General features: G+C 39.8%; 1 protein-coding gene across 1 annotated transcript in view; it reads left to right on the forward strand.

Moving 5' to 3' along the window:
• Dnaaf3 (Dynein axonemal assembly factor 3) overlaps positions 1–11,694 on the forward strand; it is a 21,532-nt gene extending 9,838 nt beyond the window's left edge. Inside the window, exons 8-9 of the mRNA XM_068364656.1 lie at positions 1–81; positions 11,302–11,694. The exon at positions 1–81 is cut by the window's left edge and continues 35 nt beyond it. Of these exons, the coding sequence (XP_068220757.1) occupies positions 1–81; positions 11,302–11,437 (217 nt within the window). The 3' untranslated portion in view covers positions 11,438–11,694. The remainder of the gene's footprint in view (positions 82–11,301) is intronic.
• The last annotated feature ends 13,457 nt before the right edge of the window (positions 11,695–25,151 follow it).

A 25,151-nucleotide genomic window follows, 5' to 3' on the forward strand; every position in this document is an offset into this window, starting at 1 on the left:
AGCCTCAGCCCATCTACTAACATCCAAACTTGCTGAAAACCACATCTCTCAACATACAACCCTTTTGGTTGAATCTGCCAGGTAAATAAGCATTATTACTTGTTTTGAGTTATCATTCGACATGTAAAAACTAAATATTGACAGCAATGATTTTTTGGCTGTCCCGTCTATCAAAAAAAAATTGATGCCGCCCATATTTTATGACAATTGACAAGCCAAAATACTTAAATAGGATTCATGAGCGTCAAATGGCGAAATAACACGGATAAGGACACTCCAAAATCAAACCACTGTTCTCTGGTCTTGGGTAGTGCCATAGCCTTTGTACCGTGGTCTTTTACTGTCTTAGATCAGAGTTCTCTAGCTTGAGGGTACACTTGGGCACAGTATTTTATCTTATTTCTCTTCCTCTTGTTTTGTTAAAGTTTTTATAGTTATATAGATATAGTAGGGTAAGGCAATTTTGGACAGAGGCAATTTTGGACAAGTAAGGCAAATATTGGACAGATACAATATCTCTAAAACTATTTATAATTTTCGGAAACTATAATGCTATTAGAAATTGCACAACCTTCTACTTTATAAATATTAGTATGTCTGATTTTTAAAAAGTATTAAGTACCCCTACATAAATTGTTGAATATGGGTGTCCAATAATTGCCTCACCTTCATTTTAGGGTTTCTCAGAAATAATACTTAAAATTATTTTTTTCTAACAAAAATTAGTGGATGATGCTAAAGGAAGGTTTAAAATAAAAAATGAATGAAAAAATATGGAATATCTAGTGTCCAATTTTGCCTCGCCTTGAAAAATGGTAAGGCAATTTTGGACACTTAATTTAAAAAAAGCATCAATTCATAATGTTAAATTATTAAGTAATATATTTTGTAAACTATCTATCTATCTATCTATCTATATATATATATATATATATATATATATATATATATATATATATATATATAAATTCTTAATAATTTTAACAAGAAATATAGATAAATGATAGTTCTTTGAAAATATTTTCTATCATTTATTTCAATAGAAAATCATATTGATTTATAAGAAAATAAAAAAGAAAAAAGTTTTCTTTTCATAGAAAATGATAATCAAACCTATTACTAATGAGAAAATAGGAACAAGTACAAAATTGGAAATAAAGGTGAACAATTCAATATATACTATAGCCATATACGTGACAATTTAAATGCTTGAATATATGACTGGTCTATTTAATTCAACCAAATGCTAAAAAAACAGCTTCAGTTCTTTTAAATATACCACTAAACATTCTCTTTGAGGCATGGGTTCCATAAATAAAGGACCATTAATTCCATCAGTAATTTGAAAAAGCTATGTATCCGTTTGGTGGTCTGGATACTCCTCTACTCGTAATGCCCGGCAGTTGATCTTACTGGAATTAGTATGGACCGGCAGGGGTCACTTGCCTTATTTAGATAGGCGCTGCGCATCGCTAAGATACTGGCTATTCTTTGATGAATTTAGCCTATGAATCCTCTATGGATTTAGTCAGTGTATGGAAAACGAAAATGAAAGAATTGCCCCCAGTCCCGGCCGCAGTGGGTTGCTAAGAAACTCCCGGTTTGTAAATACTAAATAAAAATTGAAAATTGGTAATTGAAATGTTAGAACCATGAATCAAACTGGGAAGTTACAGTTAGTAGAGAATGAATTTATGAAATATAGTTTGGATATCTTGGCCCTAAGGAACAGATGGAGTTAGAAGAGAAGGGGTAGGAATAATGATGATGACACCAAGAGCAGAAAAGGCATTAACCAAATGGAGAGCTGTAGGTAGCAGATTGTTACTTACAAAAATTATTATTATTATAGTTATAGTTATAGTTATAGTTATAGTTATAGTTGTTGTTGTTGTTGTTGTTGTTGTTGTTATGAGTTATTAGGGCCTATTGAAATCAGAGAAAAAAAAAAAGAGAATTTTTCGCGAGTCCTAAACGGCTTCGGGAGAAAATCTTCGTGCATCTCCAAAAGGATTCAGAAGAAATTTCCATAGACTTAGCGTGGAATTCTGAATGATTCCAGAAATCTCTGAACGATTTCGGAAGAAAATCTTCCCGAATCTCCTCTCCAAATGACTTCAGAAGAAATAGCCGTAGACTTAGCATAGAGTTCTGAATGACCCCAGAACGGAATCTTCCCGGAGTAGTTCTGGACGGCTCCGCCCCGAATTCCAAAAGACTTCTGAAGACCTGATCTCTCTCTCTTTTTTTAAAACATACCTTGCAACACCTCACGATGTGTATGTACTGTAGCTATGGAAGTTTACGCAGTGAACATTGGGAGGAGGATTTCACTTTACTCACCGAGTTCGCGTTCTGGCGGAACAGGTAACTGACTATGAGAATTTTGTTACAGCTACAGGATGAACTGGAGGCTATTCGGAACACCTTCATCTAGAGATAGTTTGGATAGGTGCTGCCGAAGTTGGCGAGCTTTGAAGATCGTAACGTAAGCGCCTTGAAGGATAATTTGCTTGCGGTTTAGCGACGATGTCCTATAATTGGATTGCATTGGTGCAAAGCGGTGAGCGACGTGTGTTTCTTCAAAATTCGGCATTGAAGATAGAACATATCAGGGCAGCATTGGTAAATATATTGTGTTGCTCTTCGTTAACTTTAGTGTGAAGGCGTATAGTATATGCCGAGAAATCAATGGCATCCATGCCTTTACCCATCGCCCTTATAGGTAAAGACATGAAATCCATCGATTTCTCCGAGGAATCTGACGAACCGAGGACAAACAGCAATTAAATGTCTCTTGAAATTTCGAAGGAGACTGGCGAACTAAGCAAAGAAGATCTTGAAAAAATTATAAAAGACAGAAGAGAATAGAGACGGAAAGCCTTTATATGAAGAAGTATAAAAAATAGCCTTTAATTATAGAGGTAAGTCACCTAAAAACTGAGGTCAAATAGCCTCTACTATTAGCGGTTAGTCACATTAAAACAGAGGTCTCAAAGAACCTCTAGTGCTAGAAATAAAGCACCCAAAAGTAAAGGTCAAAGAGCTTTTAATGTTAGAGGTAAGGGGATTAAAATAAAGGTCAAAGAAACTCTAATGCTAGAGTATAGCACCTCAAAATAGAGGTCAAAGAACCTCTAATGCTAAAAGTTTAAGGAGCCTCAAAACAGAGGTCAAAGAGCCTCTAGTGTTAAAAGTAAGGAGCCTCAAAATAGAGGTCAAAGAGCCTCTAATGCTAAAAGTAAGGAGCCTCACAATAGAGGTCAAAGAGCCTCTAATGCTAAAAGTAAGGAGCCTCAAAATAGAGGTCAAACAGCCTCTAATGCTAAAAGTAAGGAGCCTCAAAATAGAGGTCAAAGACCCTCTAATGCTAAAAGTAAGAAGCCCCAAAATAGAGGTCAAAGAGCCTCTAGTGCTTAAAGTATGGAGCCTCAAAATAGAGGTCAAAGAGCCTCTAATGCTAAAAGTAAGGAGCCTCAAAATAGAGGTCAAACGGCCTTTAATGCTAAAAGTAAGGAGCCTCAAAATAAAGGTCAAAGAGCCTCTAATGCCTAAACGTAAGAAGCCTCAAAATAGAGGTCAAAGAGCCTCTAATGCCTTAAGTATGGAGCCTAAAAATAGAGGTGAAAGAGCTTCTAATAATAAAAGTAAGGAGCCTCAAAATAGAGGTCAAAGACCCTCTAATGCTAAAAGTAAGGAACCTCAAAATAGAGGTCAAAGAGCCTCTAATGCTAAACATAAGAAGCCTCAAAATACAGGTCAAAGACCCTCTAATGCTAAAAGTAAGGAGCCTCAAAATAGAGGTCAAATACCCTCTAATGCTAAAAGTAAGGAGCCTCAAAATAGAGGTCAAAGAGCCTCTACTGCAGGAGATACTGCACCTCAAAATCGAGGTCAAAGACCCTCTAATGCTAAAAGTAAGAGTCTCAAAATAGAGGTTAAAGAGCCTCTAACGCTAAAAGTAAGGAGCCTCAAAATAGGTCAAAGAGCCTCTAATGTTAAATGTAAGGAGCCTCTAAACAGAGGTCAAAGAGCCTCTAATGCTAAAAGTAAAGAGCCTAAAAATAGAGGTCAAAGAGACTCTAAAGATAGAAGTGAGCAGCCTCAAAATAGAGGTCAAAGATCCTCTAATGCTAAAAGTAAGGAGCCTCAAAATAGAGGTCAAATACCCTCTAATGCTAAACCTACGGAGCCTCAAAATAGAGGTCAAAGAGCCTCTAATGCTAAAAGTAAGGAACATCAAAACAGAGGTCAAAGACCATCTAATGCTAAACGCAAGGAGCCTCAAAATGGAGGTCAAAGACCCTCTAATACTAAAAGAAGTCTCAAAATAGAGGTCAAAGAGCCTCTAATGCTAAAAGTAAGGACCCTTAAAATAAGAGGTCAAAGAGCCTCTAATACTAAAAGTAAGAATCCTCAAAATAGAGATCAAAGAGCCTTTAATGCTCAAAGTAAGGAGCCTCAAAATAGAGGTCAAAGACCCTTTAATGCTAAAAGTAAGGAGCCTCAAAATAGGGGTCAAAGACCCTCTAATGCTAAAAGTAAGGAGCCTCAAAATAGAGGTCAAACAGCCTCTAATGCTAAAAGTAAGGAGCCTCAAAATAGAGGTCAAAGACCCTCTAATGCTAAAAGTGAGTAGTCTCAAAATAGAGGTCAAAGAGCCTCTAATGCTAAACGTAGGGAGCCTCAAAATAGAGGTAAAAACCCTCTAATGCTCAAAGTAAGGAACCTTAAAATAGAGGTCAAAGAGCCTCTAATGCTTAAAGTAAGGAGCCTCAAAATGGAGGTCAAAGACCCTCTAATGCTCAAAGTAAGGATCCTCAAAATAGAGGTCAAAGAGCCTCTAATGCTAGAGGTAAAGCACTTCAAATTAGAGATCAAAGAACATATAATGCTAAGATTATAGTACCTCAAAATAGAGGTCATAGAGCCCTTACTACTAAAGGTATGGCAACTCAAAATAGAGCTTAAATATCCTCTAATGTTAAGTATGGCACATCAAAATAAAAGGTCAAAGAGCCTCTAATGCTAGAGGTAAGGTACCTCAAAATAGAGGCCAAATAGTCTGGCCTATTCTTTGTATATTTACCCTACGCATTGGTTTCCTGTGCACCAGCGCTTTTCTGCGCCTTCACCAAAAACTGTGCTTCAGCAGAAACTGAGCACCAGCAGCATCCTGTGCGCCAACGCTCCAGTACTCTCCTTCGCACTCGCGTGAGAGGCAAAAAGAATGAAAACTTTTTGACAGGTTAAAATTGCCCCGTTCCCCTCCCCGCAAACGCATGACAGCATGCCCGCCGGGCAAAAAGGGAAGAGGCTTCACAGAAGGGTTCAAGATCCCGAAGATTTCATCTTCCAAGGCGAATCAAATGATTCCCCTGAAGAAAGGAAAGATGAATACTATGAAGAACTGCAGAGAATAATAGGTGAGAACCTAGAGAGATATGAAAATTGTGATTAATGACTTCAATGCTAAAGTTGGAAGGAATAATCAAGGGATAGAAAATGTGATGGGTGTTGAAGTTCTTGGTGAAGTTGCAAATGAAAATGGGGCAAATTTTTTAAGTTATTGTTCAACCAACAATCTTGTTACTGGAGGTACTCTTTTCCAGCACAAGGAGAGCCACAAATATACAAGGACTTCACCAAGTGGTAATTACAAATATCAAATAGATCACATAGCCATTGATAAAGAGAGAAGGAGGACTCTGGGAAATGTAACAAGCTATAGAAGTGCAGTTATTGGTAGTGATCACCAGCTCCCCATTGCCACACAAATATTAAAACTGAAAGAGTCCAACAGAAATGTAGATAGAATACCTAAGTTTGATACAACTAAGCTTCTAGAGGATGAGCACAGAAATCTTTGTAACTGAATGTAGGAATCGATTTACAGTCTTAAGAGACTTTAAGATACGAAGTTTTGGAACATGCAGTTACAAGGAGAAAACCATGGATATCAAGTGATACTTGGGATACTATAAAAAGAAGACAAAGACAGAAATTGATTTCTTAAAGTTTTCGATGAAGTAATGAAAATTACAAGGCAGAACATGCCAAGCATTTCAGTATTGATAGTGATGTCAAAAGAAATATCAGGAATGATTGGAGAGAATATTTAGACAGAAAAGCAGATGAGTGGCTTTGTTGTAGGAATTGCTCTTGGAATTATTAATGAAATCTCTACGGGAAAAAAGAAGCATATACCCATCAAAAAGAAAGATGGATCCGTTATAACAAAAGAACATGAAGAAAAGTAACGTTGGATTGAACACTTTAGTGACGTCATGAATAGGAAATACGAAAGGAATAATTTGGTTGATATACCTGAAACTGATGAAGACCTTGATGTGCCCATGAATGAATTAGGTGTGTTTGAAGTCGAAGCTAGTCTTAAAAAAAAAAACTCAAAAGATGGAAAACCCCTGGATACGAAGGAATAACTGCCGAGATGATATTGCCTGAAAATAAAGTGACTCCCAGATTACCTACAAGATTATTTTGTAGAATGTGGCGTGAAGAGGTAAAGCCTTATGTATGGGAGCTAGGAGTGCTGGTGAAAATGACACAAAAAGATCTGACTGATTGCAATCATTACAGAGGCATCACACTTACGTCAGCTGTCATGAAAATATATAGAATGCTCATTCTAAAGAGACTAGAGAGAAAGATTGATGAAAAGTTGAGAGATGAACAAGCAGGATTTAGAAAAGGAAGAAGTTGTACTGACCAAATTTTCATTTAAGACATGTGGTACAGCAATATATAGAATATAGAATTCCACTTTTTATGGTATATGTGGGCTATGAAAAAGCTTTTGGTTATGTGCTCTGGCATTTTGTGGAGAGTCCTGCGACATTATGGAGTTCCTCTCAAATATGTAAATTTAATTGTCTGTTCATAAGCATAGCAAATGCAAAGTTAATGTTAGTGGCGTCTTATCAAACGAATTTCCAGTGAAAAGTGGAGTACTCTAAGGGAATGTGTTGTTACCTATGTTGTTTATCCTCCTCATAGATTTTGTAATGCATAGATCGGTTGGGGATGGTGGAGAAGGATTGGACTGGATTGGTAACAGAAAATTAGGAGACCTAGAGTATGCTGATGACGCTGTCCTAATTAGCAGAACACCACAGGGCTTGAAAAGCTTGCTTACCAGAATGCATGAAAAATCACATGAGGTTGGGCTCGAGATAAATAGAAGAAAGACAGATGATGAGAACGGAATATGCAATGGAAGATGAAATATCTTTGGAAGGATAAAGGATTGAGGTAGAATTATTTAAATATTTAGGAACTTTGATATCTAATATAGGAGCTTTAGAATTTGAGTTTAATGAAAGATTGAAAAAAGCAAATCAGAGGATGGCTAGGTTAAGTCAAATTTGGAAATCAGGTCGCCTAAAATTACATATAATAATCAGGCTATATATCAGTTTAGTGAGATCAGGGCTACTGTATGGTCGTGAATCTTGGTATATTAATGAAACTCATTTTGAAGATTTGAGAACAAAGCCCTCAGAAGAATATTGGGTGTTAAATGACAGGACAGGATTAGAAATGAAACTAAGAGAGATTACTCGAGCGCCACATGTGGATGAGATCATGGTGAGGGGTAGATGGAGATGGTTTGGGGATGCTCTTTGTTCTCCCTCAGAAACATTAGTTCACCAAACTTTAAACTGGCCTCCACAAGGCACTAGAAGAGTTGGAAGACTCAGGACTATAAAGCATGAAGTAGGATATTGTGATTGGAGAAGTATTGAATTAAAAGCTGAAGATAGAGACAACTAGCGAAATCTAATTGAGGCCCTTTGCGTCAATAGGCGTGGGAGGAGATGATGATGATGATATGTGAGCAGTGGCTTCAAGCATCTAGCTCAAGGCGAGTCACTTAGCCTCCTTCTTCCTCTAAAAACCCTTTTGTTGCTCTACCAATGCAAAATAATGGACGATCCTTAATATCTTCCAAAATAATTTGAATTTCTTTTTTATTTCTCTTATTTTAGGTATAAATAAATCCTTATCATTCACTATCGGGACTATCCTAGCAGTTCAATTATCACTATTTATTACCTGGTCAATTTAGATTTTTTTTATATTTACGTTAGTGTTTGCAGACATTTTTTCTTAAAGAATCGAGAGATATTTGGTTGCTTTGTATTTCCATGATTTGTCATGTTTCTATCTCTCTTTGAGTTTTTCCTTTTATTTTTCATTTCATCTTTTTTTCTTAAATCTTCGATTGTATCCCTTTCTTTTGTAGGTAAAATTATCTCTTTGATGGCTCGTTCATAGTATGAGGTAACAATGATAAGAATAAAATGGATAGGTACAACTTAGGACGAATATTGTTTATGGGATCAGCTTTGCCCCTCCCTGACGTATCTATCATGCTGTTCACTCTGATGTTGCTCCATTTAATACCATATCAAAAAGGCAACATGACTGTTATCAACATGGAAATTAGCAGGAACAGTGAAAATATACTCTATTCTAATTCCTGAAATTTTCATTTGTATATTTGAATTATTATAGGAACAATGAATTATTATTATTATTATTATTATTGAGTTAAAAGTAATGGCTGCATCGGCAGATTTTATTTTCTTATCCAATTTTTCTATTTTCCGGGTAATTCTCTTCTCTAGAGCGCTACAATCAGCCAGCAGACTTGTATTTTGTGAGAATATACTTGAAAAGTCTTCCCGATTTTGTCATTCACCCGACTGATGAATTTTTCAAGTCTGCTGGCTGATTGTAGCGCTCTAGAGAAGAGAATTATCCGGAAAATAGAAAAATTGGATAAGAAAATAAACTCTGCCGATGCAGCCATTACTTTTAACTCAACCTGCCTAAAAGAGGGTCTCCTACCACGATATTATTATTATTATTACTATCCAAGCTAAAACCCTAGTTGGAAAAGCAAGATGCTATAAGCCCAGGGGCTCCAACAGGGAAAAATAGCCCAGTGAGGAAAGGAAATAAGGAAATAAATAAATGAAGAGAACAAATTAACAATAAATCATTCTAAAATAAGTAACAACGTCAAAACAGACATGACATATATAAACTATTAACAACATCAAAAACAAATATGTCATAAATAGACTATAAAAAGACTCATGTCCGCCTGGTCAGCAAAAAAACATTTGCTCCAACTTTGAACTTTTGAAGTTCTACTGATTCAACCACCCGATTAGGAAGATCATTCCACAACTTAGTAACAGCTGGAATAAAACTTCTAGAGTACTGCGTAGTATTGAGCCTCGTGATGGAGAAGGCCTGGCTATTAGAATTAACTGCCTGCCTAGTATTACGAACAGGATAGAATTGTCCAGGGAGATCTGAATGTAAAGGATGGTCAGAGTTATGAAAAATCTTATGCAATGAACTAATTGAACGACGGTGCCAGAGATTAATATCTAGATCAGGAATAAGAAATTTAATAGACCTTAAGTTTCTGTCCAACAAATTAAGATGAGAATCAGCAGCTGAAGACCAGACAGGAGAACAATACTCAAAACAAGGTAGAATGAAAGAATTAAAACACTTCTTCAGAATAGATTGCTCACCGAAAATCTTGAAAGACTTTCTCAATAAGCCTATTTTTTTGTGCAATTGAAGAAGACACAGACCTTATGTGTTTCTCAAAAGTAAATTTACTGTCGAGAATCACACCTAAAATTTTGAAAGAGTCATACATATTTAAAGAAACAATATCAATACTGAGATCCGGATGTTGAGGAGCCACCGTCCTTGACCTACTTACAATCATACTTTGAGTTTTGTTAGGATTCAACTTCATATATAGTAGAGTTTTTTTTTTTTAGATATTTCTAGCATTTGGGTTGACACCCCTCTCGAGGATGTTACCATGTTTTGGTCAATTTTTTAGAAGGTTTCACCCCCTGAGTGTCAACAGCTTTAAGAGTGTCCCCAGCATTAAATAACTTTTTGAAAATCATATCATAACCATCGAGCTAGAAAGAAACTTTTTTTTTTTAGTGTAACTCTCAGGGTGTCACTCACTTTTAGGGTGTCACCTTGGGCAGACACCCCTTTTACTGCACCCCTTATGTTTTTTATTTTTTATGATTACATATATGTATATTTATACATAAAAGTATATTTGTGTGCTCGAATACAAAGTTTGATTTACATATTCATATAGTAAGGCAAAATTGGACAGTTTTCAAAACCATGGTCAGGCAAAATTGGACAGGCAAACTTCTCACTTTTTTCTTGGAGAGGCAAAATTGGACGATCTTGGATTACGGACACAAAAATTATGTAAGTCTATAATTTTTTTCTAGCATATTTATATTGATAGAGACCACAAATTGTCATAGTTTTCCCAACAGCGCGTTGGCGCTGAACGGAGATACAAAATTGCCTCACTGTCCAAAATTGCCTTGCCTCTGAGATATTTTTTTTTATTACTGTAATACGAGAATTTCTAATTCTTTGATGATTATGAAACAAGCCATTTTTATAGATGAGACCTCCCTCTCTTGAAAACATGTTTGGTATTTGGTCATAAATTATTAATATAGATTTTGTACAAAGGTTGCTAAAAAGGTGTCGAAAATTGCCTCACCCTACTATATTTATTTTAAAGTCGATACTATTCTTAAAATATCTTATTTTTCCTTGTTTCCTTTCCTCACTGGCCTATTTTCACTGTTGGAGCCCCTGGGCTTATAGCTATTGCTTTTCCAACTTAGGTTGTAGCTTACCAAGTAATAATAATAATAATAATAATAATAATAATAATAATAATGATAATAATAATAATAATAATAAATGATTGCATCTATGAATATATAAAGTTTGTGATCTTGAGTAACGAAGGGAGATGGCTCTAATTATAGATCACTATCGCTACTTTGCATATTCTATTATCATAATTTCTTGGATGGCTTTGTTGTAGAATAATAATCATCTATCAAAGGATTCTTAAAGGTCGATGAACTTAAGCTACGTGAATTGTTTGTCGTCAAATGTAGGAAAAAATCTGAAACGTCCAATATAGCTTAAACATTTGAATTGCTACAAACATTTGTGATACCGATATTACAAGATACATTACTTGGTTTGATGCTTAAACATATATGAATTGTTCAGTAATCTATTAAATAGACCACATTATTTTAGCTACTTGGCCAGATCCAAATATTTTGGTGCCCTTATTGGTGACATAGTTTTTGCACAAACATAAATATGCATAGTAGAGAGAAAGTAATTTCAAAGTTTCTAAAGATGATTTTTGTGTTTAATGCATTTATTCCATCTCTTCAGAATGATGCCTGAACTCACAGATGATCAAGTAACTAAGTATGAGACACAAATTACCGGGTCTGCAAAGGCGGTAGGATGGTCACCTAGATATCCGGCTCCTATCTGCCATTTACGATTTTGGAAAGAAAATATATGATGTACCTATTTCATGTTTAACATTGTAGAGTACAGCATATTTCCTTGAATGTATTAGTTTAACAGTAAATGCGATTACAGAACAATTACGATAGTTACTGATTACTTTGTAAATGTTCACAGTACCTTACAGTTATACTTTACCTCATTGAACAATAAAAAGCACTACATTAATGAGAAATAATACAAATTGTGTATAATTCTCAATATAAGGATGTGTGAGGTCTATTGAACGCTAAATATGTTGAAAATAAATGGTAGAACACTCGATCAAAATTTTGTTTCGCATGATTGACCTATGATTTAAAACTTGTTATAACTTAATAAAGGCTAAGTTTTGTACCCCTTTTTGTTCCCTTAAAACAGAAAACTGTTAGCTTTTTTTGTTACTAATAGAAGAAATGGGCCAATATAAATTCAGGAAAGATAAAATAATATTAATTCTAATGAATAAAAAAAAATTGACAAACGGAAGAAATTTGTATTTTTTCTAACGATACAAATCTGTAACTATTTCATAGTATTATCTTTCGGCGAAGCTGGAAGACTAGCCATTAATGTGGCAATCACCCAACCGATAGTTAGTTGGGAGGAGGGGTAGCCGGTTACCCCTCTCACTCGCACACCAGTGAAACCAAGTCACTTTTTTATTGTAGGCAGGACTTACGGGGGATAGGTGATGGCGGGACAATTTGTATAAATAGCTACAGGTTTGTATCGTTAGGAAAAATACAAATTACTTCTAAATTTGTCATTTGTTTTGACACTTCATAATATATATATATATATATATATATATATATATATATATATATATATATATATATATATATATATATATATATATATATATATATATATATATATATATATATATATATACTTCATATTTTTATCTCTTATTTCACTCTAGGTCTCCACATTAGCCAATATTGTTGGTACTACTACTGTTGCATATATTTTCTTTCTCACTTCCAATACCATTTTTCCTACTTTTCTCATATCTCCATATTTTTTTTTTATTTCTTGGGTCATATAGGTCACTCTGGCTTCTTTTAACTGATACTCAATTCTTTGTTTCCTTTTAGGTAGGAAGGTTAGGGGGTGAGGCATAGCGTTTGCAACAGCGCCTCTAAAGATTACCTTCTTATGCTGTTTTGTATTTTCCTCCACATCAGGTTTAATACTTTTTTTCTGTATTTGTTTTACTAAATAAATTAATTCTACTATTTTCTTTAGGTCTTCCCCGTATGGTTGTTGAAGCTCAATTATTACATTCCTTTCCTTTCTATACTCCAAGAAAAAAAATTTAAAATTTTCTTCCTCATATTCCCGAAAATTACAGTTTACATTCCCCCATAGATCTATTTACAATGTTTAGTTTTAACGTATTAGTTCTTGCTTTAAAACTTTCACTGAAGTAAATGTATTGTCATATATTTCTTCTTTAATTTCTTTCCTCCACATTCTATAGATTTCTAAGCTCACTTTACTTTCTATTTCTTCTTTCCACTTTTCAGTATCCCACTTTCTGGTTTCGGATTTTATTTCTGTCTTGTTCCTTCTTTTTATCTGCCTTATGTCTAGACTTAATTCTTCTGAGTACTTTGCAGATTGTTTCCACCATCTTCCCTCTTTTTCTTGGATGTCTAGGATAATTGCTTTCAGTATTTCCTTCTTCCCATTCAGGGTACGATTTATGTACTGCAAGTTCCCATCCATAACTCTTGCTTTCATAGAAGATGCACATATCTTTCCTCTTGAAGTAGTATTAGCTGTAATTTTAGTGGCACCTAAAATTTTTCTATATACCCCATTCTCTTTCCTTTGTAGTCTCTATATTACAGTTTCTGTTAGATTTATATTTACTTCATAGAAAATAGATGGTAAAGCAATACTTTTCCAAAGTGTTTTCCTATTATCACTTTATTGTAATTTTTCTCTAATATTGAATGTTAAGTTAGCTAGTTTTTGTGCTTTTTCTAGCATTACCCTTTTCGGAGTTTTAAATGTTCCTATTACTGTCTAGCTTAATTCCTAAGTATGTTAAACTTTCTACCACTTTGATTCCCTCTACGTGATCTGGCTTTTCTTTCATGTTGTAAATCATATTACTCTTTCTTCTTTATTTATTTCTACTTCACATTTTTACCAGTTTCTACTAATAGTTGGATGCTGCGCTTCTCACTATCTATATCCGCTGCAATCACTAAGGCATCATCTGCAAAAAAAAAAAATAATGATTCTATCTCTATTGTCTCTAAAACCGTTTCCTTCCTCTTTTATTTTCTTCATGACAGTATACGTAATTAATTTAAAAAGTGAAGTTGATCCTGTGCAACCTGTTTTATTCCGCTCGTAACCTCCACTTCTTATTCTATATTTTCTCCTAAATCAGTGCCTGTGGTATCTCCTTGATAAATATTCGCAACTGCACTTGTGATTTTTGGTGTTAATTCTATATTCTTTTCAAAATTCTACAAATACCTCCCTTTATACCGAGTCGAATGCTTTACTAAAGTCTATAGCAGTTATATGAGGGGTTTCTTGTTTCTATAGCTCTCTGCTACACAATACTGTAATTCAAAGCTATTGTCCTCTATCCTGCCTCCGGTAAATCCTGCTTGGCATTCATCATCTCTCATTCATTCTTATGTGATTTTCTATTTTCTCTTCCATCATCATCATGCATATTTTATATGAAATATTTACTAGAACCATAGGTCTTAGGTCTTCAGCTATTGCCCTTCTTCTCGTTTCAACCATCTTAATTCTTGACTTCTTCCACGTAATTGGTTTTTGTTTTTCAACCAATTCATTTCGGTAACATTTCCGTAAGGTTCCAAGACATTGTGACGGTGCCGAGAGAGGGTTGTGAACTCAAAGGCAGGAAGGATTCAACTGAGTTGTTTATTAAGGAACACTCTCCTTTATATACAAAACCTCAAGGCAACAGGACATAACCTGTTTGAGAGACAGACAATGTTACAGAGAAAAACCGGAGACATGATCATTCAGGTTCTTTTTAGTGCGAGGGAAGAGCGCAGATACAAGCATAATATATACAAAATAATTATGTACAATTGTGTGACACACGGTTGGTACATGGCTCGCCCCCTAAAAATGACATACTGTACATGTTAAATAGGGCGCCCTGATCTAGAGAGGCGAACTGTAGGCGGGTCATCTGGCAGAAGATAAGCAGGTTTTAGACGATCAATGGAGACCCAGTCTTCTTCGCCCCGAATGTTTAGGAGGAATGCTTTCGGACTGCGTCGGATCACAAAGAAAGGGCCCGTGTAAGGGGGCGTTAGTGGTGGCTTGCTGGTGTCGTTGTGCAGGAAGACGTGCGTTGCAGAGTGCAAGTCCGTTGGTATGTGATGCTTCGCTGGGGGCTTGTAAGTCTGGCGGCAAGGAGTAAATTTTCCCACGACGTGATGTATGCGCTGGAGATCGTCGGAGGAGGTTGTAGAAGGAAAAAATTTGGCAGGGACGACCAACGGGTCGCCATACACCATTTCAGCTGCCGAGATATCGAGGGCATCTTTAGGAGTGGTCCTTAGTCCCAGGAGGAGCCAGGGAAGCTGAGTAAACCAGTTGCAATCCTTGCAGCGGGACATCAAAGCTGCTTTGAGGGTGCGATGAAAACGTTCAACCATTCCATTGGCAGCGGGGTTGTAGGCCGTTGTCTGATGTAGGGTGATGCCCAGGAGATTCGCTAATGACGTTCACAATTGAGATGTGAAAGTGGTTCCCCTGTCAGAAGTAATATGCTCAGGGATACCGAATCTTGAAATCCATCCAGAGAGTAAGGCAGATGTACATGAGGCGGACGTTGCAGTTTCCATGGGAATGGCTTCAGGCCAACGAGTGGAGCGGTCGATGATGGTAAACAGGTAACGATGTCCTTGTGATGTGGGTAGGGAGCCTACAACGTCGACGTGAATGTATGCGAAACGACGCTGAGGCTGAGGAAAGGTGCCCACTACTGAATCCGTGTGTCGATGTACTTTGGAAGTTTGGCAAGAAGTACAGGTGCGGACCCAATCCTTAGCATCCTTAGAAATGCTGTGCCAAATGAACTTTGCCTTCAGCAGCTGTGCAGTAGAACGGCACGAGGGATGTGAAAGGCCGTGAATGAAATCAAACACCTGTCGGCGCATGGGAGCAGGAATCCAAGGTCGCGGTCTACCAGTACTGACGTCACAGAGGAGGGTGGTGTTGGAGTCTTCGAGGGGAAAGTCTTCCCAACGGAGGGACGTGCAGGATGTCCTACAAGCTTGATACTCTGGATCCTGTCGTTGGGCTTCAGCCAGGGCGTTGTAATCCAATCCCAGTTGAACGGCAGCCAACGCGTTTCTTGACAGGGCATCGGCAATGGGATTCATTTTCCCAGAGACGTATTGGAGGGTGCAATTGTATTCAGCCACGGCGGAGAGATGTCGGCGTTGACGGGCGGACCAGGCGTCAGACTGCCGAGTGAAGGCATGCACCAGAGGCATGTGGTCTGTGCAAATGACGAAGGGCATACCTTCTAAGAAATTGCGAAAGTGACGGACAGCCAAGTGCACCGCCAGCAATTCTCGATCGAAGGTAGAATAACCCGATTCTGCCTTGGACAGTTTTCTGCTGAAGAAGGCCAATGGGCGGGGCGAGCCTTTGACCACCTGCTCGAGTACTGCACCAATAGCGACGTCGCTGGCATTGGTGGAGAGAAGGAGAGGGGCGTGTGGGATAGGAAAAGTGAGAGCCGCAGCAGTTGATAGGGCCTTCTTTGCATTGCAGAAGGCTGCTTCTTGAAGGGGACCCCACTTCAGGTCCTTTGGCTTGCCCATGAGGGAGGCGTAGAGGGGAGCAAGAGTGGCGGCAATGGCTGGCAGAAAACGGTGATAATAGTTGATCATACCCAAGAATTCCTGCAGAGCTTTGACGGTCGAGGGCACGGGGAAGTTCTGACCAGCTGCTACCTTCTCAGGGAGGGGGTGGACACCTTCAGGAGTGATGCGGTGCCCTAAGAACGACACTTTGTTGGCGCCAAAGGTACACTTGTCGTACCAGACTACAAGGCCGTTTTGTTGCAGGCGGTCGAGCACGATGCGCAGGTGACGGAGGTGTTCCTCTTTTGAGGAGGAGAACACAAGTATGTCGTCCACATAACATACACAGAAAGGGAGGTCCCCTAAGATGCCATCCATGAGACGTTGAAACGTGGACCCAGCATTACGAAGGCCAAAACAGGAGTAATTGAAGGTGTATGTACCAAACGGAGTGGTGATGGCAGTCTTGGGGATGTCTTCTGGGTTCATAGGCACCTGATAATACCCCTTCAGGAGATCGAGCGTAGAGAAAACCTTTGCTTTGTGCAGGTAGGAGGTCACGTCGGCAATGTTTGGGAGGGGGTAGTGATCCGGTTCTGTTTGCATGTTCAGGCGCCTGTAATCCCCGCACGGACGGAGGGAGCCGTCTTTCTTCAGAACGATGTGTAAGGGTGACGACCATGGGCTGGAGGCCTTTTGGCAAAGGCCCATTTCCTCCATTTCGGCGAACATCTGTTTGGCGGCTGCCAATCGTTCCGGTGCCAGACGTCTGAATTTTGCGAAGACTGGGGGTCCCGTCGTCTTGATATGGTGATAAATACCGTGCTTGGCAGGAACCGTGGGCGTTTGGCGAAGTTCTGGACGGAAAACTTCCGGGTACGACGTGGGTGCGCTAATGTGGAGAGCGCGGTTAGAGGGGGCGGGTTGAAGAGGTGTCGACAAGTACGAGTCTGCGTTAACCAATCGTCGGTAGGCGACATCGACCAGAAGGTGGAAATAAGAGAGGAAATCCGCACCGAGGATTGGCATGGGGACGTCAGCAACGAGAAACTTCCAATTGAATCTAGCGTTTCCGAATGATAATGTGAGGTTCTCGTAACCGTAGGTGGGTATCGCAGATCCGTTGGCAGCTACCAAGCGGACGTCGGCAGATGTAGACAGACTACGTCGTGTCTACCAAAAATCGCACGCCCGTTCCTGCATCCTGAAAAAAGAAAAGATTAGAAACACGGGAGGCTACCGACACGAGCGATGGCCTACTAACACGTTTTTTGGCCACTGACAATCCTCGGCACATTTCTTCGCAGTTGCCCCGAATCTGAAGTGGTACAGTAGTAGCAAAACTGCGGCGGATGGGAGGTAGTAAGTGGCTGTAGAAGTCGTTTGTTGGGGCGCGAGCGATTGGTGGGTGGTGGGCGGCTTTGTCTCTGCTTCGGCACGTCACGGTGTGGGCGTGTATGTCCTACGGCATTCATGTCAGCTTCAGTTGACGTTGAATAGGCATCCTCTTCGTCAGGGGTGGAGGCGTTGATGGAGGTCTTGAAGTGGCTGTCCATAAGGACGTCGGCTTTGGTCATCAAGTCCTTTATGGGTAAACTATCGACATCGGGTATGGCAGCACGTACAGGTCCAGGTAAACGGCGTATCCAAAGGGCACGAAGTAGGTTCACCTCACGAGGAGAGCCGTCTGCGGCAAGTTGAAGGCAAGCGATACTGGTCCTTTCCCTGAGGGCAAGCGAAGCCCTTTGGTCCCCCAACGGTTGTTGCGAGAGCTGAAAAAACTTTGCTACACGGGCGGCTGGCGACGGCGAGTACTGCTGCAGAAGGTATGTTTTGAGGGCGTCATACGCTATTGGCGTGTCTCCTTGTTCACAAAGCCAGTCGGATATTTCCGGGAAGGTGTCCTCGGGTATCGCCGCGAGAATATAATCTGCTTTGGTGGTTGAGCGAGTGACGCCGTTGATGCGAAACTGGACTTCTGCGCGCTGAAACCAAGCAAATGCGTCTCCGCTGGCGAACGGTGAAAGTTTCAATGGGGTGGCCGCTGTAGTAGAGTCCGTCATAGTACCAACGATGGAGGGGCGAGGGAGGTGGGGGTGGAAGGCAGTGGGAGCGAGTCGACTTCCGGGGTCACCAATGTGACGGTGCCGAGAGAGGGTTGTGAACTCAAAGGCAGGAAGCAATCAACTGAGTTGTTTATTAAGGAACACTCTCCTTTATATACAAAACCTCAAGGCAACAGGACATAACCTGTTCGAGCGACAGACAATGTTACAGAGTAAAACCGGAGACATGATCTTTCAGGTTCTTTTTAGTGCGAGGGAAGAGCGCAGATACAAGCATAATATATACAAAATAATTATGTACAATTGTGTGACACACGGTTGGTACAACATGTTTTGCTTTTACCTAGTGCCTAGTAGAGCTCGAGTTTAAGGCCATCCGGTCCTGTTGCTTTTTTGCCTTTAGTTTTCCCTTGCAATTCTTTACTTTTTCTATTGCGATATTGGATTTTTCATTTGTTTTGTTTTCCCTTGTGTTACCAATACAGTCATAATGTTCTCTAAGTACAGTATGTCTTCATCATTTAGCTAGGTTCCTTGTTTTCCATAAAGTTGTATTGCCTTGCCATGGGGTTTCTGTCTGTTCCTTATTCTGTCAATGTTTTCCCAGTTTTCATATTTTATCCATTTTTATTTCTTCTGTTACCTATTTTCAAAATATTGTAATTTCCTTCTTTACCAGTTCTGGGACTTCTCTCTTCGTTTGATCATATATCTCCTCTAATACCCTTTTTACATCGATATTGGATTAATGTCTTTTCTCTCTGTTTAAATTCTTCATTTCCTTTATTCCTTTTCTTATTTCATCATCACGGGCTGCCCAGCGGCAAGAGCCCGTTTCTTACGTAAGGTAAGGCAATCTACACACACACACACATTTCATCGCCGATCAAGGGTTGCTCATGTACCTGTTCTTCAGTAAGTACTTTCCTTTTGTATACTTTTGCCATTTTTTCTTATGCGGCCTCTTTGAGTCTTAGCAATAAACTCAGGGACGAAGCCGAGTATTACCTCTCCCCATCCCCTTGAATGGGAGATGTTGCCTGATAGACCATGCAATTTGCTAATTCTCTTAGCTGAAGTCAAAGCAAGTAGGAACACCGTCTTCAGGATAAGGTAGCAGTCTGTTGCCTGGGGTAATGGTTCGTCAGGGGGACCCTTCAGAGACTGAAGGACCCGAACCACGTTCCAAGGAGGAGGTCTAACTTCTGACTGGGGACAAGTAATCTCATAATTCCATTTAAAGAAAGTGCCAATGAGGAGGATATATCTACTCCCTTCAGTTTATAGGCAAGTCTTAAGGCTGAGAGGTAGCCTTTGGTTGCCAAAAACGAAAGGAGCATTTCTTCCTAAAGGTGTACAAGGAACTCCGCTATTGTTGGAATAGAATCATCGAGGGGAATGATAACACTTCCATAACACCAGCCACAGAAAAGAGACCACTTAGCCTGGAAGACTTCAGCATCTGAGGTGTTTAGACATCCTTTCCTCAACTCATTCATTCTAGTCTTACACCAGGTAACATCTGCCCTCGACAGACAGCTACATATCCTTCATGGGAGCTGAAGTGTTTGTGGCAATATTCTGTGCAGCCACCACAGGACCTATCGAGAAAGTATCAAGGTTCCCGTGGGTTACGTCCTCCAGGTAGTGGGCTGTGAATGTGCTTTGAAGTTTCCACATGTCAGCTTGTAACACCTGCGTAACAGAGAAGCTCTTTTTAAACCCCATGGATGTGCTAACACCCCTGACATCATGGGCTCTAAGTCTACAGTTAGGAGGAGTGGTTTCTGAATAGAGCCCGCTCAATTACTTGTCTAATCCAAGACGAGATTGAGTTCTTGGTAATCCTCCTTTTGACTCTTCCCCTACTTACAGAGTCAGTTACAGTGGAACCTCTACATCCGAACGTATCTACATCCAAATTTTCCAACATCCGAAGTAAAATTTGAGCTAATTTTTTACTCTACACCCAAATTTTATTTCGACACACGAAGTAAGCAATTTTCGTCGTACTGGTTGTATCCGAATTTTTCGACACGCGAAGTACAATTCGAACACGTTCCAACTCTACACCCGAATGTTTTTTTCGACACCCGAAGTAAACAATACTCGTACGCGTAATCGGTGCTCATAGCGCCTGAAGTGTTTTTTATTTCCGCCGATAGAAGGCAGCACATCGACCTCGGAGGGACGCTCAATTAGCGCGGCTTTGGTCAGTCCTCTGTTCTCATCGACTTCTTGCGGTTGTGCTCTGTGCGTTCTGATATTAACTCTGTTTTAATCGTGATTTTTTACGTGCATCCTTTAACGGTAATTTACGTAAAGTATGGGTCCTAAAAGGCTTAATTTTGCCAGTGGTAGTGGTGAAAAAAGGAAGAAGGAAATGCTTTCTATAGAAATTAAGCAGGAAATTATTGAAAAACATGAGCGTGGCATCCGCGTGAGTGAACTTGCTAAACAGTATGGCCGTAATATGTCGACGATCTCGACAATCCTTAAACAGAAGGAAGCTATTAAAGCAGTGAAACCTTCTAAGGGGATCACTATAATTTCCAAACGCCGTACCCCTATCATAGAAGAGATGGAACGACTTCTACTAGTGTGGATTAAGGATAGAGAGATCGTCGGCGACACCATCACCGAGACAGTTATCTGCGAGAAGGCGCACGCCATCTTTACGGACTTGAAGGAGGAGAGCTCTGGGGGTGATGCTGGGGAGAGTTCAACCGAGCCTTCCTCAGATGATTTCAAGGCATCTCGTGACTGGTTCGAGAAATTTAAGAAACGGTCCGGGATTCATTCAGTTGTTCGCCATGGAGAGGCTGCTAGTGCGGACACAAAGGCTGCAGCTGACTTTGTCAAGAACTTCGAAAAGATCGTGCAGGAAGAAGGCTACGTAGAGCAGCAGGTGTTTAATTGTGATGAAACCGGGCTGTTTTGGAAGAAGATGCCGAGTCGAACCTACATCACTGCCGAAGAGAAGAAATTGCCTGGGCATAAGCCAATGAAGGATCGGTTTACTCTTGCCCTATGTGCCAACGCTAGCGGGGACTTTAAAGTCAAGCCCTTACTGGTTTACCATTCAGAGAACCCTAGGGCCTTTAAAGCACACAACGTCGATAAGGATCAGCTTCATGTTTTCTGGCGATCCAACTCGAAGGCCTGGGTAACTAGGCAATTCTTTGTGCAATGGGTAAACCAGGTTTTCGGCCCTTCTGTGAAGAAGTGTCTTCATGAACAGAAATTGCCTTTAAAGTGCCTGCTATGCCTTGACAATGCACCCGCTCACCCCCCGGACTTGAAGATGATATCGTCGATGAATTCAAGTTCATAAAGGTGCTGTATCTTCCACCGAATACCACCTCTATCCTCCAGCCCATGGACCAGCAAGTCATCTCTAATTTTAAGAAGCTGTACACCAAGCACTTATTTAAGCAGTGCTTTAATGTCACGCAAAGCACCAACTTAGCTTTGCGTGAATTTTGGAGGAGCCACTTCAACATCGTGCACTGCTTGAAGATCATAGATCAGGCTTGGGTGGGATTAACTCGACGGACCCTCAATTCTGCCTGGAAGAAGCTGTGGCCTGATGCAGTTTCTCCCCAAGATTTCGAGGGTTTTGACCCCGAACCTGATCCCGTGGTCGGTGCAGCGGAAGCCGTAGAGGAAATCGTCTCCCTTGGCAAGTCCATGGGTCTGGAGGTCAACGCAGATGATGTTACGGAACTCGTCGCCGAACATCACGACGAACTGACGACGGATGAGCTCAAGGAACTCCATGCTATGTCGGAGCACATGAGTGATGACGAGGAAGAGAACGAGGAGGTAGAACATGTGTTAGGTTCAGCGCAAATAAAAGAGGTGTTAGGAAAATATCAAGACGTGGTCGACTTCATCGACAAATACCATCCAAAGAAATTGCAGGTTTGTCGTGTAGTTTCTCAATTCGATGATGTTAGCCTAACTCACTTTCGAAACATTCTGAAAAGCCGTACCAAGCAATTATCTATCGATGCTTTCTTTAAAAAAAACTGCGAAGCGAACTCGCGATGAAGAGGATGTAAGTGAACCGAAGAAAACGGCAAAGAGTAAAGCGGAAGAAAGTGAAACACAGAAAACGGAAAAGAGTGAAGCAAAAGAAATTCAGTCAATTTTAAATGTAAGTGATAGTGATTAAAATTACGTAATCATCAAAGAGAAAAAAAGAAAATGTAAAAAAAAAAATATAAAATATAAAAATAAAAAAAAAAATAAGCTAAGTTATGTTAAAGTTCACTTAGTGTAAGTTAGAATAAGTTATGGTAGTGTTACGTTTATCGTAGTTAACCTCTCTACCTCCTCGCCGTCCGTCCGTCTCCTCTCTCCTCTCTGCGTAGCGAAGACGAACAACACCTGCGCTGGAGTTTCTAAGGTAAAGTGACACTAAAAACCCGTTTCTTATTTATCATTTTTTGCTAATTCTTCTTATTTACATGTCTATTCTTTGTATTTACATGTCTATTATCTAATTTAGTGTTCATTATTCTCATGGGAAAATTATGTGTGGTAGTTTATTAAGAAGTTATCATAGGTTTTTGGGCTCAACCACGGATTGATCCTATTTCAATGTATTCTTATGGGAAAATTCGTTTCGACATCCGAACATTTTCTACATCCGAAGTTGGTTCTGGAACGGATTAAATTCGTATGTAGAGGTTCCACTGTACTTGTGAACAAGCCCCAGGGGTTCATTTAATATATTTACTCAGCACCTTCACAGGGCAGAGTAACAGCTGATCTAGGTCATCAATTACAGAATGGAGACTCTCAATCCGGATGGGCCCAAATCCAGGATCCACTACATCCGAATTTTGAGTCTTGGCTGCAAACTCGGGGACGAAGCCGAGTGTCACTTGCACCCACGCCCTTGAATGGGCGATATCATGGGACAAACCATGTAGCTCACTGATTCTTCACAGAGGACAGAGCTAACAGAAAAACCATCTTAAAGGACAAGTCCCAGTCTGATGTCTGACTTGTAGTACACAAACTATATTCCAAGGAGGAGGTCTCACTTACAATTGATGGCATGTGCACTCAAAACTTCGTATGAGGAGTGACATTTCTGTCAAGGAGGAAATGTTAACGCCTTTCAGTCTAAAGGTGAGGCTCAAGGGTGAGCGGTAGCCTTTAATCACTGAGACTGAACAGTTTTTCTTCCCTGAGGTAGGCTACAGTAAAAGCTCTACTATCACAGGAATAGTGGCACTGAGAGGCGTGATACCCCTTACACAACACCAATCACAAAAGATGGACCACTTCACCTGATAAACGGCTGAAGACGAATCCCGGAGGTATCCTGTCATGAGTTGCTGGATAACCTTCAGGTGTGAAGCCATAGTGAAGCTACTGCTTTGGGGTAGATCTTTACTTATGGTTATCTGAGTAGATCAGGAAGTGAAGGGAGCTCCCTCAGTGCTTCTGTGAGCAGATGAAGAAGGCCAGGAAACCATTCTACATGCTGCCACATCGGCAACCATTAGGGTCATCAAGAGATCTTCCAATGCCCTTACCTTGTTCAGTAGCCTCCTTACTAGGCAGCAGGGGGGAATGCATATATGTCCATATTGTCCCACAAGTGTTGGAAGGTGTATTGCCAGACTGCGTGGGGGATCTAGTACTGGGGAGCAGTATACCGGGAGCTTCCAGTTGAGGGACGTCGCAGACAGGTCGATCGTCAGCAAACCCCACAAAGTCAAGACTTTGTTAGCTATCTGATGTTTCAAAGGCCAATCAGAGCCAAATATCTGAGTCCTCCTGCTCAGATTGTCTGCCAAAATGTTTCTCTAGAGAGAGCTACCGAGTTGTCTTACATGTATCTTATCATTTCCACAACTAGATGGCAGAGGGGCTGCGAAAACGCACCTCCTTATCTGTTTAAATATGTCACTAGTTGAGCATAATCAAGGAAGAATCAGTGAAGCAACTCTGTACTGTAATTGGGCACAGACTTCATAAAAATGTAGTGGGAGACATACTGTAGTGCTTGTAATACTCTTTCCAAGAACCAGACCTAAGAGCATCTATCACAGATGGTGGCCATGACTAAACAGGATTTTCATTAGGAAATACGTAGCACAACCGCTGAAGAGCTTTGTTAACAAATTTCAAGAAAAAATTATCAAAAGGGGTGATTAAAATAAATCTGGATTCTGACAGGTCAAGTCGAAGTATAGATCTGTCAAAACGGGAGAGGGAAAATTAGACATTAGGATGCATGCGTAAACAGGTCATGGACAAAAGAATCATCAAGCAAAGTGCCCGCCAAAATCTAATAGCCAATACTAATGCATATAGAGAAGGTACTTTGTTTCCTTTGGAGCACAAAGCTCAGAGGTTGGAGCTACAGCACATTTAGGAAAAAACTGTCACAGTAGGCAATGGGGAGGAGTTAAGTAGGCTAGGAACAAACATAAAAACACAACAAGAGGTACTCTTAAAAACACTGGGAACATCAACAAAGAATTTAGAAAAATTTTTGTATGATTTTACATTAACACAATTTTCTCAACACGATTTCAATCAGCACACCAGTATTTCAATAAAAAATGACTAGTACATTAGTTTAAACCAATAATAACCGAGGTAATCAAATTCTAATTCAGTAGAATTGATAATTAACAACGGAATACTATCCCACAGTACTAAGTCACGTAGCCAAACATGTTCCACTTGTCAGAACAAAGGAACAATGAGATAATGTTTAATCGCGAGCAAAACAAGCAATCGGCAGAAAAAGAACCAATAAATCAATAGTTCAATTAAGTTAGGCGGTAGTAAGAGAATGAACACT

This window comes from Palaemon carinicauda, chromosome 41 (assembly GCF_036898095.1).
Source record: "Palaemon carinicauda isolate YSFRI2023 chromosome 41, ASM3689809v2, whole genome shotgun sequence".
NCBI lineage: Eukaryota > Metazoa > Arthropoda > Malacostraca > Decapoda > Palaemonidae > Palaemon > Palaemon carinicauda.